Genomic DNA, 17,828 nt, shown 5'->3' with positions numbered 1-17,828 from the left:
TACCACCCGATATAGCCGACGTATACGATATGGGATGGTTGGAACTTTCAAAATAGTCGGTTCAACAGCTATGGTACGTAGATATTTCGTCAAAGGAGCTATATTTACCCTATATTTTCAAGTGTCAATGTTAATCCACTATGACTTCACAACTGAATATTCATGACTTCATGGGTCACGTTTCATAATACCGCACACAATATGACTCACTCATACATGTATAATATTAGCCTAGTCTATCGACAATGAACTCATACAAGACCATGCCAGCTTCACAGTCGTTTTAAATTGAGTAAAATTGCGTGCAACAGATTGGTACAGAAAAGTTTAGCAGGAAAAGTGATATTACTCAGTAAAGTAAACGAAGAAAAAGTAAAAACCCTTATATGACAGTTCGACGGTTAGTTGCGTTGGTGCGGTATGGGGATATCAAAAAGTATTATTTGAACCCTGCGAGCGTTACACAGTAGGTTTGGTATCGAATATTGTACAATACAACTAACCTGAAGGTATAACTAATGTACGTTTTATCCGATCTGTGCCAACTACGGCAGTATATCGCAGATAAAAATAATTTATTACGCAACAGTACAATATTTTGAATGCTTGTGTTGCTTTACGCACGACCATGAAGAGAACAGTTAATTTTTCGCTTACTTGGACGAAACTGCTTCGCCGCCTAATTCGGCCATAACCATAAGTAAGAGGAATCAAACTGTCCGAATTAGCGGAGTCGACGGTATATTTGATTAAATATTAATTATTATCGATATCATGAGGAAAGGATAAACCAATAACACCTTGCGACAGTTTATCCGTACTTAATATAATCAAATACTATATTTCGTCATTAGCAATGAAATAATGATATGGCCTATAATCCAATACATCGCGGTTGATTATTTGTGACACGCTAAAATAAGAGTTAGATGGTGGTAGCTATGACCAAGGTAACATCAAACTATGATATTCTTACTGCTGCAGAATCGAGAAGAGCTACGTGGTTTCAAAAGGGAGAAACTACGGCAGAGGTTCATCAAGTACAGTTGGTTCCCCCAAGCCAGCGGAAACGCGCGTTGAAGTCGATCTACTCGAATCCTTCAGAAGATAATACATCCTGTTACGTATCTGACGATTCTAAATCTCTCGTGGAATACGCATCTAACGTTAGTGATAACAACAATTTAAAATCGACGTTCAATACCAACGGAGAAGATTCATATAACACGACGCTGAACAAATGGAGACTTCGAGAAAAATTAGATATTCATGGCCGCCAGGTTGATGTTCAACATAACGACTCCTACGAAAATTCGTCTTCATCAGCATGGCTTGAGCCTAATCGACATGTCCATACAATATCGAACAATACGAATCGAAAACAGACTTTGGCAACGGGTTTGGGCGAGTTTCTGGAAGACATCGATAAAATTGCCTACTTTAACATCGCCCGAAAAGCACATTCTGAGGAGAGCAATCGAGATAACACCCCGTTAAACACTAATATTATCGTGACAGTGAAGCCAAGCGTGGAACGCTGGTTCGTCCTTACCGTTGTGTGTTTCTCAATAGCTGTAAGATCATTTGTGTCTGTTGTTTTTGGCCAAATCAATGACATTATATCTGTCTACTTTTCTGTTGATGCAAATGCAGTTGATTGGCTGACGAACTCCTCATCCGTTGCCACGTTAATGACGATTGTCGCATTTATCTGTGCCGGGGGCAGGCAGGTTGAGGTGCGTCCACTGTGTCTTGCAATGACCAGTTCCGCAATGGTCGGAACAGCCTTATTAACGGTTTCCGTGATGGATCGCGATAAGGGTTATGCTCTTGCCTTACTGGGGCAAATTATCATGGGATTCAACAACGCTATCACGGTATCTATACCTCCCGTCGTGGCTGCGACCTGGTTTCCTCAAGGCCAAATTGCGAGTGCAGTATCAGCAACCTTCGTGTCAGTTGGTGTAGCAGAGGCCATGGGTTCTTATCTTCCTGGCAGCGCCCTTTTTCACGGCGAAATTATTATGCCAGAGTATAAAAATCAAACCGAGTCGTCTGGCTCATTTTCGGCCGACGAAAACATGAAAACCATCGGCTACAAGCTGCTGTTACTGTTTGCTATCCCTACTGTTCTCTCGGTTTTGACATTTCTCGTCGTGCTCTTATTCCTGAAGGAGCGACCGACACACTCACCAAGTGAAGCTCAGGCCCTGATAAGAACCAATGCGCCGACAAGAATGGATAGAAATGAAATATGGTCCCTATCAAGGTCATCAATGGAGGCTACCAACGAGCTGAGTCCACTAGAGTCCTTCACACTTCTACGGTCAAAATCGTTCTTGCTTGTAACTTTTATTTACGGAGTCGCCGCAGCCTCAGCTTCGACCAGCATCACGCTATTGTCGTCAATTCTCACGAAAATGAATCTGCAGTTAGCAGACGGAAATTCTGCGGACTCGTTGTCCGGGAATATCATGGCGGTTCAGTGGATTTCTTTCACGATTGGTCCCTTTATAGCGGGATTGGTGTTGGATCGTTTTGGCAAATATCGTCAAACAGCCATTGTATCGATTTGTGGCGTGACGCTCGGAACTATTTGTATTCAGGCTGCAGTAATGCTTGTAAACAGGTATGCGTTGTACGTGGCTCATTCTGTGACCGGATTTTTTATGGGAGCAGCCGAGACTACTTTATTTGAAATTGCTGCGGAAATTACGTTTCCTTCGCCAGAAATTTCATTCGCGTCGATACTGAACGTTTCCTGGACTGTGTTTTTCATCATGTATCCGGTGGTTGGGAGATTGGTTCTTGAATCCGACGAAATTAGTCTTGTCTACGCGTACATTTGTCCAACCGTCTTCAATATTATTTCGGCACTGTTGACCATATTATTACTGCATCCCACTTATAGGAGACAAGCCAGCAACCAGAACCAAGGTCATCAACAACAACATGATGTAAATGAAACAACGTCTTTACTTCGATAAGAATATTTTCGTTGCCGCGCGACCAAGTGTCACCCAAAGAAAACACAGTATCGCGAAAACGAAGCACAACAATAGCGCTTTTAACAGGAACAATGTTGGAATGAGAAATACGTTGAACCATACGAGTTGATGGGAAATGAAGTGTAGTTTGAAACATGCAACAACTTATATTACTTGTAGGCTAAGGTTGATGTCATTTTCTGTCATCTTTTGCGTTTCTTTCGACTTTTATAGGTCTTCATTGCTTTAGGTTTTCCAATATATTTCCTGATGAAGTCATGTAGTCGTTGTCTCACTTGACATACTTTGTGTTTCGTCAATTATATATAAGACGAATCTCCTGTACTGTACAGTGTACACTGTACATGTACTGTACAGTGGTCGGCAGCCTATGTGGTCCGCGGATCGGTATCGGCAGATCGTTACTGGCCAGCGAAAAGTTCAAATTAAAAAAATTAAATTAAAAAATTAAATTGAAAAAAAAATCACGGTAATATCTTTAACCAAAACATGATGCGTTACCCGTTACTTCCTTTACTTTGGCGCCCTTTACTGCTGACCTTGTAGTGTAAGGAGCTGCAATAAATTTTCAGTGTTGGAGATTTCTGTATTTTTTGAAGACCGGTCCGCGAAAAAAATAATTTTGAAACAAGGTCAACAGAGCTAAAAGGATTGCCGAGCCCTGCTACGCAGTATATATTGATATCACGAAATGTAAAGTTTGAGCTCTCATTCAGAACGAACCAGACACTTATTTATATGTTTTCCACATCGCGCAACCTTGTTCTATCCTTCTGATACTTCAATAAATTTATTCGTGAATTATTAATTGTAGAGCGTTCGTCATATAAGCCACCTCTTAAGGTATAGTCAAGTTTATTCGTACTGGAAGCATTCTTGAACCGGACGAGGAAAACAATTATCACCAATAACTACCTATCTATAAAGAGAAGTCTCGAGGCTCTATGATGCGTTATAATAAAAATAACGCCGATTGCATAATATATCTTTGGTAGACAGAGTCCATATATATGATGTACAATGTACGCTGTAATAAACGATTGTACATTGGTGGCCTGTATGTCTTCTAGGGCTTCAAACATAGGTTTACAGCCTATGCGAGCAACCTGTTGAAAATAATGTTCCTAGCAATACTAGAGGTAGAGGTAGAAGCGTGGTAAATGTGATACCCATAGCTAATATAACCAAATTATATATATATATATATCGTCCTGGGCAAGAGATATTGTGTACTTTCCATGGGAACGGGCAGCTCCCGTCAGAGTCAAGCAAAAGGTGGACATCGATCGAAATATGGGGTGAGCTAACTGTCAACTTCGATTACGAAAAATATATGTACGTTTCATAGTTTTGCTTTTAGATTCTTGCCGGTCATACAGGAGGTATCAACTGTATAGATATTTCCGAGAGCGGACATATTTTATTAACCGGTTCAGATGATAGGACTGCAAGAGTTTGGGACTTGTCAAATTATGAACTCAAGGTGAGACGATTTTCAACAAAAAGGTCTTACTAACAGTCCTACGTTCTGGTACACGAAGCGGGGCATATATATGTAGGCCTACCGGGCACGTATGTTTCCGTTGGTAAGATTCGATCGGATGAGCTCATGCACTATGCAGTCTCAGAAGCGGACACTGTCACAAGAGATGATATACTTCGGAAATTTATAACGTTGGTACATGCAGGTTGTTCTGGAAGGTCATACTGGCTACGTGTCATGTTGCAAGGTGACGCAAGAAAGATACGCTTTAACTGGATCTATGGACAAAACGATAAGAAAATGGAATATGTTCTCTGGCAACTGCATCCTGAAGATGGACGAACACAAGTAAGAGAAATAGCTATGCGAACGCCTGATTGAAAAATCCAGATTTTGTCCCATTTTACTGACACTTATTTTTATTGATTTCAGGGGAAAGGTGAACCGCCTTTTGCTCCGTGGCTGTCTGCTATTCAGTGCATCTTACGACCGCACCGTTATTTGTTGGGATGTTCGAGATGGCCAGCCGGCGCGTATCTTCAGAGGACATAAACAGGGAATTCTACCGGTCATTTACGCACAGACAACTGAACACGACCCGCGAGGAGAGGAAGAAGTTGGTCGGAATAAGGATATACTGATTACGGGTATCTTGGCCTGTACAATGTCATAAATGAAATTTGGTCGAAATTGATGAATGTTGTTGTGCACTGCTCGCATTGACGTGACTATAGCCGTGTTGTATAAGTCAGCTGCCACGCATTCTTCAGACTTCAGCCATGAACTATCTGGTACAGTGGTTCCCAACCTTTTTGTCTTCATTCCCCACTTCAGATTTATTCCGAGCCTTCATTCCCCACCTGGACCGTAACAGCACTTCGTCAGTCCCGCCAAAAAAACGTTGATCTTGGGCCCCCACAGAGTGATAAACCTAACTTCGGGGGCCCGAAGTCCCCCAGAACCCCCTCAGCCCCGCTGATCCTATACACCTTTTTCCTGCTACTTAGCAGCTACATTGGGTATACTGTTTAGTTCGTCGCCTTATTTGGACTAAACGCGCGAAGCGCGAAAAATTTATATAGTTCGTGTTTGAATCGGTAAATATGATTGGGAATTGCATATCTTTTGTTAACAATTTTTTTTATCCCCTCTCTGCTCACGTAATCAGATTTACCGGCAGAGCTGAGTGAGGTGTGTTGGAAAAGGTAGGACCCCTAAATAAAAATTAAACATTTTCAGGCGGACCCGTTGGTATATTGACTTCATTGCATTATGCTATTTCGTGACCTCCTATATCTGCTATGTCAAAAGATATGGAAATCGTCCAAACTAAAAAGCACACACGATTTCAAATTGGTATTGCTTTACTGGCAAATAATTTTTCCCTGCCCGATGGCATTTGCCCTGTGGGGTTCAGATCGCCAGGACAGGAACATTCGACGCCAGCCATTTAGCCGCCTATGGACAATTAAACACATATGTATATTGTATATATATCGAAGTTTTCGGTCTCCACAAGGCCATTACTTCTCGGCCAAGGTCTTTTCGCTGCTGATCGTTCTGGCACACTTCTCGGAGTTGCATGTTACATGGCCTTGGTGCGTCGTGGCGCAGTAATGGTCGACGCCGAAGTCTCCATTTCTATAAATTCTACGTATTTTCGTGGGGGAAGGGTACCGAATAATCAGATATTCGGCAATATTAAATCGCGCACCCCGCGCGAACATTTTTTGATAAATTGGCATAAATTTCCAAAAAAATACTTTAATTTATGTTAATCCACGAAATAATTTTGGGCCTCTTCGAGCTCGCCCCCCCTCTAATTGGGGGGTTTGGGTGCGGCAGTTACGGTCCTGCTCCCCACCACCAAGCACTTTCGTCATCACAGAGCAGCTATCTGCTGGTTTGACTACACAAGACACACAACCACACCAGTATACAAAACAATCGCCTTAATTGCAACGTAAAACGTATTGTGAACCGATACCAGTAACGCTCCAAATTTCGTGAAAGCGTTATTCCACGTCCAACTAGTCGTGCTGGGTGCGTTTGTGACGCCATGTTTAACCATCCAGAGTTAAAAATGAGGTTTTGTGAACAACACGCAATATAATTTTCGATACATACATTCCAGAGCAGTTAACTGGTAACGGTAATTGCGCATGTGTCTCCGTCAATATGTAGACTGTCCTGTATATTATTTTGAACAAATGCGTCTATTCCCCACCAGAAATCATTGAATTCTCCACCAGTGGGGAATTCCCCACCGTTTGGGAACCACTGATCCAGTAGGTCCATCTATCAGACATCGCATAGTTTATCTTTTTTATATAACGTTCAAAGTAGCATCAATAATTCATGGCGTTAGCCGGAAAGGGTTATAACGGCCTGACATATGCTTTATATGCCGCTTAGCCGTCATTAATTTGCACGGACTGAGTACAAAACTATGAGACTTTTTGCTCATTAATCGAAGGATTTAATTATGAAAAATATACGGACGTCTCGGCCAGGGCCTTGACAGCACAAACAGGCCTACACGTAATATATTCTCGAGTAAATTGCAATCTCGCAGATGCGACGCTAATCCATATCCAATTCACAGGATCAATGGATTGCACAGCGAGACTGTGGAGTATCAACGCAGGATCTACTCTGACAACTTTTCGGGGTCACGAAGGAGCTATCTTGTGCCTGGCGGTCGATAACGACAAGCGACTTTTGTTTACAGGTATGCGTAGCCCATGTAGTTACGCTTGATCCATCAATAGGACAATATAACTCAGTGGTTCCCAACCTTTTTCGACTCATCCCCCCCTTTTCAAGCTCCACACCGATCATCGCCCCCCCCCCCAAATATTGGGAACCGAAAAATTCGAAATTACACGTTTTTCAGCTCAATTTTCGTGAGTTGACTAAAAAAAGAGGTCATTTCTCCGACTTGACTATAGCCGTTTTAATGCGCCAACGCCCCCTGTCACCCCTTCTTCTCCCCCTATCGCCCCTTCGTCCGTTTTCGCCCCCCGATCGCCCCCTTCGTAATTTTCGCCCCATAGACCGCCAAATCGCCCCCTGGGAGTGATATCGCCCACGATGGGAACCACTGATATAACTGAAGATTTGGCAGACGCACTACGTTGTTCCATCATTTGCAAAGCATGGGTCGCGAAGGGTCTAAATTTGGTTCGCCATCGCACCAAGCCGAATAGTCCCGTTCTTGTAATCTGAGCCCCACCGTACAAATGCGACCAGCAAGGAAAATTATACACTAGTGCGGAGCATGGACCGGAGCCGGATTGGATATCCGGCCGGATTTTTAGAATTTTGGCCGGACCGGATCGGAGCCGGATCAGTACTTTTTCTGTTACGCCCGGAGCCGGATCGGAGCCGGATCACTACTTTTTTGATACGGCCAGAATCTTTATGGACAACTACCAACCAACCACACGCAAGTAACCGCCAAGCCAGTGCGAACATAAACGAGGCATATATTTATCAATTCACGGGACCCCCGTACCGTGTAGGGCCGGATTTCTGGCCGGACTTTTTCATTTTGGCCGGAGCCGGATTGGAGCCGGATCAGTACTTTTTCCTGATACGGCCGGAGCCGGACCAGAGAATTGAAGAACCGGATCGGAGCCGGACCAGAGAATTTGTCGATCCGCTCCGCACTATTATACACCCAATTTGAAATCGCGTACGTCACACATATTTCATGGAACTGCGTTGTTTGTTTGTTTGATATTCATGGTGTTTCGACTACATTAGTCATTTTACACCAGGCCAGTATTCTTTATTTTTGTTTCTGTATTTACCGACTTGTAGACGGTCCACTTCTAGGCTTCTTATAAGACAACGCTTACGCGGATCACGTGGCGTGCGCGCATTGTGCATTGTGCAACTGGTTGTGTGCACCTTCTCTATTTCATACATGTCCGTAAATCGTATCATACTAACATTTCGATGTATACGAGGCTTGGGTCGCGAGATGCCAATAAATCTCAGATTTGGGTCGCATGCTGAAAACTTTAAGAGCCACTGGTATAAACACTCTTTTGTGCGCCCGAACAACGGCGAATATTATTCAGTGCTTCCCATTACCATGGGAAGGGAGGTTGCAGTTTGTATCTGTTTACATTCGAATCCATCATTTTGCAAACTGTGACGATTGCTCTCGACTCGCTCAAATAATTTAGTCTTGTAACGCTGGCAATTTAGATACTCATATTATTGTATATAAAAGTTCTAACCTAACCACAACATGAATCTCCATCATGTTTGGTTCCACAGCAGATCCGACCACAGGGAGTAATCAAAGCAGTACACATAACTTTATCATCAATTCTACGGTATCAAATGTTGTGTGTGACTGGTACTATAGTTAGTAATTTATTACACCTTGATTCAAAGATACCGCAGCTCGATGTTGTTAAACTCGCGACTTGAGATGGACTTTTACACTTGCACTGCTCAGATCACATAGCATAACATAACTGGGATATATTTTTGATCTGAACAAGTCGCACACAATGTACAATGCGATAAGACACAATGCGATGTCATGAACAGATAGGAGGATGTAGAACGACACGCATCAGTAGCGATCCTTTACTCTAACATCCACCTCGGCCTAGAGTGCCCGATGTCACAGTTCTTTTTCGATGTGGATCTCTTTGAAACCGCGACCCTTTCTACTAGTTCTTTCCATTCATTGTGAGTGCTTTCTTTCGTCAGGTCTTTGTCTGGGCTTTTTTGTGGTGTATTGAACTGATCAAATTGCTAATAAACCAATGATGATGAAGAACGGCAACGGCAGGGGAAGAGGAGCCCAGATAAACCTCCGACGGGAATCGAGCCCAGTCCGTCTGCGTGCTGGGCGCTTATCGTAACCACTATACACTATCTCCCCCGCATGCGTAATTCGTGAAACGTGTTCGACTATTCTAAATAGCCATAACTTAAAAAACGATTAACACAAATAGCTGCACCTGTGGTATAGTGTGGAAATAGGATATATGAGCATTGAGCAATGACATGCAAATTTTTGATTTAGACATCGCGACTTCATCGTGATTGGGATAACAATTACCTTGTTGTTTTCCACCTGCCCCTTTTTTGTCGACATGTATTAGGTGTAACCGGCGCAGTCGCCCCCACAGTACGTAGACGTCACTATGACTTTACGTAATTTATGACGTATCCTTAAGGTTCTTCTGATTATTCCGTGAAGATGTGGAATTTAGATGGAGGTGCTGAAATCAAACGTTTCTGTGGCCATGAAGGCTCCATCATAGCAATTGAGGTGAGTTTTTACGGTCCACTATGAATGCATTTGAATGGTTTGTCAGTGGTTTTCAGCCGGGAGGTCACAGAAATTTCGCAAAGGGTTAAGAATCGAATACGCGCAGCCGCGCCACCATATTGATTTCTTTATGTAGTTCATTTTAACTATCCTTTAGCTGCAGTTCCAATAATAATCAATGATCGTCAAATTATATATTTATCTGAACAAGACATATACAATGTACAATGCGATGTAATGAAGAGATAGGAGGATGCCGAAAGACTGGTTGCGGTTGCAGTTGCAGTTGCGGTCTCTCAAACTGGCACTATGGCATCCACCTTTTTCTGGGCTTTTTTGTCGCCGTAAGAACAGCGACGCGGGGAAGAGGAGCCCAAAATAACCTCCGACGTGGAATCGAACCCGGGCCGCTGTTCTGCCCTGGGTGGTGGGCGCTTATCGTCACCACTTCGCTATCTCCTGCAGTCGGCTGCGGTCAAAAACCTTATTTCTTCCCATCTATACTATATCCAGCTCACCGAAAATACGAGGTAACACCTAAATTGTTTAGATCCGTCTTGGAATGTAGTTCGATATCACACACACATATATAGGCTATATAACTGGCCTGCTGCAATCTCGTTGAAATTTCGGACTGCGCTCAGATACTATTTCATAAGATTTGTTTAATGACAATAAACTCTACCCACTACCGCCTTGTCGATGTAATTAACCATCGCATCGAAGGGGTCAAGCACGATCGCCACTAACGAATACAAAGGCGCTGAGGCATATACGCAGATCGTGTAGCACACGTGAGGACAGCAATACCTCAATACTTCCACAGGCAGTCAGCCGTAGTTCAATTAGTTCCATCAAACTGGGATAATAACCTCAGCGGCGGGGAAATTTGTTAATTGATATAATTTGATCAACTTTACTTCCCAATTCTCAAATTCGTCGCCAAACGTTGCGCTTCGAGCCTACATTTTAACGGCAGTGCCGGTACGCTCTACTTTACAATCGCAATGTAGATGGCTTTGTTTGTAATTCGAATTTGTAAACGTGAACATCACTTCCAAAGGATTTCATTTTTCGCTGGTGATTAGGAAGACAATGATGATTTGAAAACTGCATCGTCACACAGGCGCCGCCATGTGTGACAGACTCGGACAACTAGAAAATTTTTAGCTTTTCCAAATTAGATTAGAATTAGAGCTAAACAGTTTTTTCCAAATTAGATTAAAATTAGAATTAGAGCTACACAATTTTTCCAAATTAGATTAGAATCAGAATTAGAGCGTTTTGAGTTGGCGACCCCTGCACCATACTGTTCTCCTGCATGGCTGAAAACTCCTTCCGGTGGAGCCGATTTTGCAGTCATGCCTACGAGTTCTCGAACAGCAGCCTTGAGATGAGGAAAATGATTTTCTCTTTTCCAGCAACTCAAAACTTCACAGTCCATGCTCCCAAGCTCTGCTGCGAGATATCTTTCCGCTTCATCGTCTAATATAGTTTCTTTGGTTAGATCTGAAGCAATTATCCTCTTTTTTTCTTGATGTAAAGTTGAAGGCATGAAAGTGAACAAGCCTCTGTTAACTATCGATTTTCTTTGCTGCTGTTCTGTTTGTGATCGAAACTAGAAGGCTGTTCGCAGACTACAAGCTACTATGCTAGCATGGATATTATTTGTCACAATAACTACTATAAATATACCATGTAAGTAATGCGATGGCGGCTTGGCACTGGATTTCCCTGTGCGATAGGGATATTTTGTTAACTCGTCGCAAAATGCCGCGGACAAAGAGGTATTTTCCAGAAAACAATAAATTAGATTAGAATTAAAATTAGAGGTTTGAAACATTTCACAAATTAGATTTGAATTTGAATTAGAGCATAGAAACATTTCGCAAATTAAATTAGAATTAGATTACTGGCATTTTGCTCTAATTTAGTGAAATTTGACAACTAGAATTATCTAGTTGTCCAAGTCTGATATATGGTCTTCTCTGCAATCAATCAACGTATTGTGCAAAACTGAATTCAGCCTCAACGGCACCGGATATGATGGGTAAAGCGAATTCGCGGGGATATTGATTGCGGGAATGAGAGCAATTTTGCTTTGTCGAATGTACAAACTTCACATCGAGCCAGTGGCGTAGCAGCCACTTGGCGGTTCTGGCTCTGCGCCAGGGGCGACAGGCTCCAAGGGGGCGGCAAAATGAGGCTGCACAGTGAGAGAGAGAGAGAGAGAGAGAGAGAGATATTATCCTTTTTCGCCTGCACCATCGAGATGCTTTGACCACGGAGATGCGATACGGACTTTATAGTAAGGTGATCTAGTCTGCACCAGTGATGTGCATCGGAGCGGAGTCGGAGTGGATTCGGAGCGGAGTTTTTCCGATTTTGTGACAGTCGGAGCGGAGTCGGAGTTTACTACGCATAATTTTTCGGAGAATTTCGGAGTATTGTAACTTTTGTCTCTGATATCTTTGGATAGCGCTGACCAGAATACACTCTTGATTATGATCACAAACCAAAACACAGACAGTTGACACCTAGTAAAGTTGTAATGTTACGGGTAACATGCAAAAAGGATTGCCAAGTGCATAAAAATCAGCCATCTGCACTGCAATTGGGGACTGGAGAGTAGACAATACTTTGAGTCCAACCATATTATCACATTAATTTAGTAAAACACATTACCAAGTGTACCATGCTTGCCACTGTTTCGGATACCTGACGAGATTCATCGGAGTATCTCGGAGTCTGGGACTGAGCTCTTCGTAGTCGGAGGGAGTTTTCCTCAGACACTAAAGTTGTCGGAGGGATTCGTAGTCTCGAAAAGCGCTATCCACTCAACACTGGTCTGCACCCCCGTTTTTTTCTCCTCCATGATTGCTGAGCGCCTAGCGGGATAACCGCCGATACCAGTTTTCGAGTATTCGGTCTGACCTGGCCGGGGATCGAACCCACGTCCCCGATCAAGAAGCCGGACGCATCACCATTACACTATCTCGCTCGGCACAGTGTACAACAGCCGGCTAAAAGAAGCGTAATTGGTAGTCCTAAAGCTGGCGTCCCGTGAGCTAAAATTTAATCAAACTGGTCTCAATCGAAAACTATAGTGTCGCGCTGATTCCGAACACACGAATTAATACGTTAACATGGCGATTGAACCACTCCGAAATAGCCGTCAAGGCCGATTGCTCGGAGAGTGCGCAGAAAAAGGAGAATGCTTGGCGAACAATCAGAAGATGCTGGCCTCAGTGTTGTTGAAGAAGTTAGACGATGCATGTTTCAAGCTTTGGACAGATTTACAGATATACTTGTAGCTGAAGCTATAGGTTTACTGGCATACACCACTTAGATGATATGTTTGGATTTTTGAATTCCCACGCGCTGCTGCAAATCGAAAGTCTCAATTTATTCACCAGGGCTTTTAGAAGAACTTATGACGACGAGGTGGACTTTTTGGAGTTACCTGCGAAAATTGTCATGCCTTATACCTTCGAATTAGGGATCATACAAATCAGAAGAGTGCTAGCCTTTCGTACAAACCAATATGAGGCCTCTAGGACGAACACAAATTAAGATATGATCATATGAAGTTGTTCAACTTGAGATATTGAAAGGGTTTAGACGCAGTGGTTCTCAACCTTTTTTGACACGCGCCCCCCTTGGAGATGGTCAAAAAAATCGCGCCCCCCATCTGGCCCCCCTTGCATTTATCGTCATGTCAAAAAAAGCACATCATCTAATACAGAGGTGGGCAACGTTTTTGATAATCATGGCCGTATTTCGATGGCTTATGTAGCGAAAGGCCGCATTCCAGGGCATAGCCGCAATGAAAGATCTGGACGCAAAATTCCTATGGTAAACTGTCCATATCCATTCCCGGTGAACTCCGGACTATTCTACTTTTCACAATGGCCTATTGTGCGCACCGAAATAGCGAGTGGCAATGTTATGAATAGTTGCCGGGAGGTGCATATTGTCGCGCCAAGCGCGAAAATTTTTCAGGGACGCGAACGAATTGTTATTTCTTGCCAATTCCCATTCCGGCTCAGATTAAGAAGGGCGCTACTGTATTAAAATCGAAAAATGAATTCTTGTTGAATTGCACGGAGGGCGAAGAAAATTTCAAGATTAATTAAAATCTCTCGAAAATGCGGGAGTGAATTCGTAATTGCAATTTACATGTCTACGGCCGCCAACACATACTAATTGAATTAGGCGTCGACGGCCGCTCAAATTCCCTTCTACCGCCGCAGGCTGCCCAGTGCCCACCCCTGATCTAATAGTATACATAAGGTATATCTTACGACAATTTTGAATCTGCATTCCAGTTGTTGAGTCTTTTACATTGCTGACAAATTTCTCCAAACTTGTTTGAAAATAACAAAAAAACATTGAACAAGACATCCATTATTAATTTCAAGGTAGGTCACCCTGAGACTAATCCTGATGCTGGTAGTGAGGACAGACAACAAGGCGTCGTTCTGTCCTGCCAGGCTAAATTTGATCAGTTTTGGAAATGAATTAAATTGTGTTGATATAGCCTAATTGAGGGCGAAACCGGGCAACCTATGTTGCATCTAAGTCTGTCTTGGGCAGTGCAGTTCGCAAGCTACTAACAACAGCTGCCCAGCGCGACAAGCTTTAGGCTACTGTCAAAGCTATGAAGCAATGAATGACTTACACGTGGGAATTGCTCTCTATATCTCCAAAGAATTTCAAAAATTTGCTCAAATGAAGTTGAAATCAGACTATACTCCGTTGAGCGCGGTTGCTAGAGTTGCAAGCTGTCTTGAATATGGAATAAATTTCATCTTCATTAATCGTCTTCTCATAATGGATGTGAAACACTGCATGTTTAGACAAGTACAATTTATACTGACTTTGTCAATTTCTCGCGCCCCCCCCCCCCCCTATATTGACTTCGTCAATTTCTCGCGCCCCCCAGGTTGAGAACCCCTGGTTTAGAGGCTGGTGCGGAGCAGCGAAACCACGTTTGATCGTAGTGCAACAGCGTTTGATGTTTTACAGTGGTTAGTTAATTCAAAGCAACTTGATTCGACACCATATTTATGCTCGTGTCTGAAACTTTATCTGATCATTGGTGTTTCAATTGCGAGCTGTGTGCGGAGCTTCTCAGAGCTCAAGTCTTATTTACGTTCTATCATGAATGATAATCGGCTATCAGCTCTATCCATTCTGTCTGTAGAAAGAGACTACGTTCAAAAACTTGAATTTGAGGATATTATCGCTGATTTTGCTTTGAGGCGGCTATTGATTTTCTATTCGCACAATATACATTCGTTCCCTATTTCTTGTCTATATTATTTTTGGCCTTATTAACGTTGAGACCGTGAGGCTGAGACGCGGCATATTATTTGTAATTATTTTTATTGACAAGATTGCTTGAACATGAATCATATGTCGAAATTTGTTGCGGTCTACTTAGGGGGGGGGGCATTTTAAGCGAGAGCCAGGGGCGGCAGCACATGCTGCTACGCCAGTGCATCGAGCCCGATTTATATTATTGTTTGTTTGATTGCTATAGACTAGAATCACTTTTCGCATAATTTCGAAGAAATCTCGTGCGGCACCCTTGCGAGACGTAAATGACACACTAGTATGCCGCGACACACCGGTTGAGAACTACTGATATAGCCCCATCAGGATGTAAGGTGTCAGCAAAGCAGTCTGGCCACCCAGAAATTACAGCAGATGCATTGATTAGGTACAATAATATTAATATTATCGGCGGTTCTATTACTTTTTATCCGCCCAAAAACCACAATGTACAATGCGATTCACAAGACGCGATGTGATTAGATTTTTGTATTTCTCAAATTGCGAAGAACAGCCGACAGCACGATGCTACAAGCGCGAGAGTTCTTGGCTATATGACGTCATAGAAATCACGCATGCAGTAATAAACAATGCGTGCAGGGCAGGTGCAGGACTGCGTTCTATCCTTCTGCTAAATACCAACGAATGAATTAGCATCAAAGTATCGGAACGCACGAGAAGATAGTCCTAGTCGTATGTCCCGCAACAGGAATGACGGAGGTCCTCTAAAAAATATAGCGAATAATTGGCGCTTACTTTCGGATTGCCGATACTAATCTATCCCGTATACAAATTACAAATTTCATTAATTGATTGTGATGTGTGTCATAGGCCCTATATAAAAACCTAAGGTCCCATTCGCCACGAAACTTCAGTCCCTGACAATCTGCGAAAGTCATGTAACTGTTAATTTCGCAAAGACCTAATTCCTCTATCTATATATTCCAAGCAGTGCTCGATGAGACCCGGAATATCTTCAAAGCGCGTTCAGTTCAGAGCCACTGATATAGTTCTGTCAGAAGGCAGCCCTGTGCCGTAATTTCAATCGATGCGTTCATTTTCAGCTTTCGAACAAATTCATGTACAGCGCCAGTATCGACGGGACGGTCAGGTGCTGGGTCACTGAGTTCGCCGACAGCACGCGGAAATATAACGCACACGAACATACGATATCAGATATGAAATACCACGACGGTTTGAGTGAGCGATATCGACCGTGTGATAGGATAACTATATCACTTAAAGCGATTATTTTTTTCAGTCACCACAAGCTCCGGCGATAGCACGTTGAAAATATTCGACGCGAAAGCCGGCTCCCTGAGACGTACGTTGAAAGGCCATAAATACGCAGTGACTTGCTTCGTGGTACGTGTAAATAATACATTTGACTGTTGATAGTGTAATCAATGGTTGTTGATTATGAAATTATGGTTTGGATAAAGAGAGGCAATTTTACTGCAGACTGCGGGAGACTTCATTATCAGCGGTTCGTACGACGGAACAGTGAGGGTATGGAACATTCGCGACTTGGTGAAGGAAATGATGATAAAAGCAAGTGAAGATGGGTCCGATACATCATCTCATGCATCGTCCGTCATGTTTACACCGTCGCCACCTCCGTCTCCAAAGAGTGTAGAAGAAAGATACAACATATACTCCGAAAATCGAAGCATGCGTGCCTCTTCGCCGCTTCATTTTACCACCAAAAAGAAGCGGTCCGGTCTGAATAAAATATCCCCTTCGTCTTAACCCGTACGAGTCAGTTCCGTGTGATTTCCGCTAAACATACCGCCGTCGCCCGTCAATATATAATTTATCAATAGACGATTTATTATTTCATTACATTAATTACATATTACAATTGATAAACCACAAAACTTGTTATCAATCACGCTTTTAACGCACTGACAAGGAAGGCACCGTAACCGTATTTCCTTGTCACCATGGGTGGAACGGACGCCGTTACTCCCATAATTACCCCACTCTCAATTAGTCACCCCCCCTACGGTACTTATAAAAGGAAAACACTTTTCGGTAGTGGCATATGGTACCGGGGAAATATCAGGATTTAGTTTACATTATAGACCAGTGGCGGCCAACCCGTGGCGCGCGAGGTAATTTTCGAAATTAGTTACATTATCAAAAATGAACTGCCCAGATTGTGAGCTTGCAAGGCCAACCAATAGTTGATTAGTCTGTCGGCAACACTTGGAATGTTGATGACTAAAGTATCAGTTCCGACACATTGGCATATCCATTGGCCGGTCACATTTTTGGTACATCTTCGTACATTACAATAAAGTAGAATACTTTGCGGTAGATTTATCTAAAATATTTTTTTCACGCTTCACGCAATATGTTGTCACTCGATTTCTTGCTTTTATTATTGTTACGTAGCCTACCCCCTCCTGAAAATTTTGGTAAATTTTGATCGCCCAGATTGAAATATTCCTCTCGTGTTCTTGTTTACAGTCAAAATTAAATATTTAATAAATAATTATCAATTCCGATTTTAGATGTGGACTGTATACATCGTATAATTTCAATTTGTCTGACACAAATCAAACTGCGTGTTCGAAAAGACGAAAGTAGAACAACTCTAGATATTTTCAGCGGTCAAGAAAACCGATTAGAAGAATATGATGTATAGGAAAATTTGAAAATCTCATATATCATATGTGACACCGTAGCATCTGTT

General features: G+C 42.7%; 2 protein-coding genes across 2 annotated transcripts; both read left to right on the top strand.

The window, feature by feature from the left end:
• Positions 1–828: 828 nt before the first annotated feature.
• Positions 829–4,012, top strand: LOC145456281 (choline/ethanolamine transporter flvcr2a-like). Its single transcript, XM_080334361.1, has one exon. The coding sequence runs from the start codon at positions 930–932 to the stop codon at positions 2,985–2,987; it is 2,058 nt and encodes a 685-aa protein (XP_080190487.1). The 5' UTR covers positions 829–929; the 3' UTR covers positions 2,988–4,012.
• Positions 4,013–4,116: 104 nt separating this feature from the next.
• On the top strand, positions 4,117–16,954 carry LOC145456070 (uncharacterized). The gene is made up of 9 exons (XM_080334105.1): positions 4,117–4,306; positions 4,369–4,491; positions 4,697–4,839; positions 4,924–5,138; positions 7,097–7,222; positions 9,699–9,793; positions 16,195–16,330; positions 16,392–16,495; positions 16,592–16,954. The coding sequence occupies exons 1-9, from the start codon at positions 4,247–4,249 to the stop codon at positions 16,877–16,879; spliced, it is 1,290 nt and encodes a 429-aa protein (XP_080190231.1). The 5' UTR covers positions 4,117–4,246; the 3' UTR covers positions 16,880–16,954.
• Positions 16,955–17,828: the final 874 nt, after the last annotated feature.

The sequence above is a fragment of the Botryllus schlosseri genome, chromosome 14, assembly GCF_051294905.1.
Source record: "Botryllus schlosseri isolate E-star chromosome 14, Bs_hap1, whole genome shotgun sequence".
In the NCBI taxonomy this organism is placed as follows: domain Eukaryota; kingdom Metazoa; phylum Chordata; class Ascidiacea; order Stolidobranchia; family Styelidae; genus Botryllus; species Botryllus schlosseri.
Note: the sequence above shows the minus strand (reverse complement) of the source record. Positions and strands in the feature narration are given on the sequence as shown.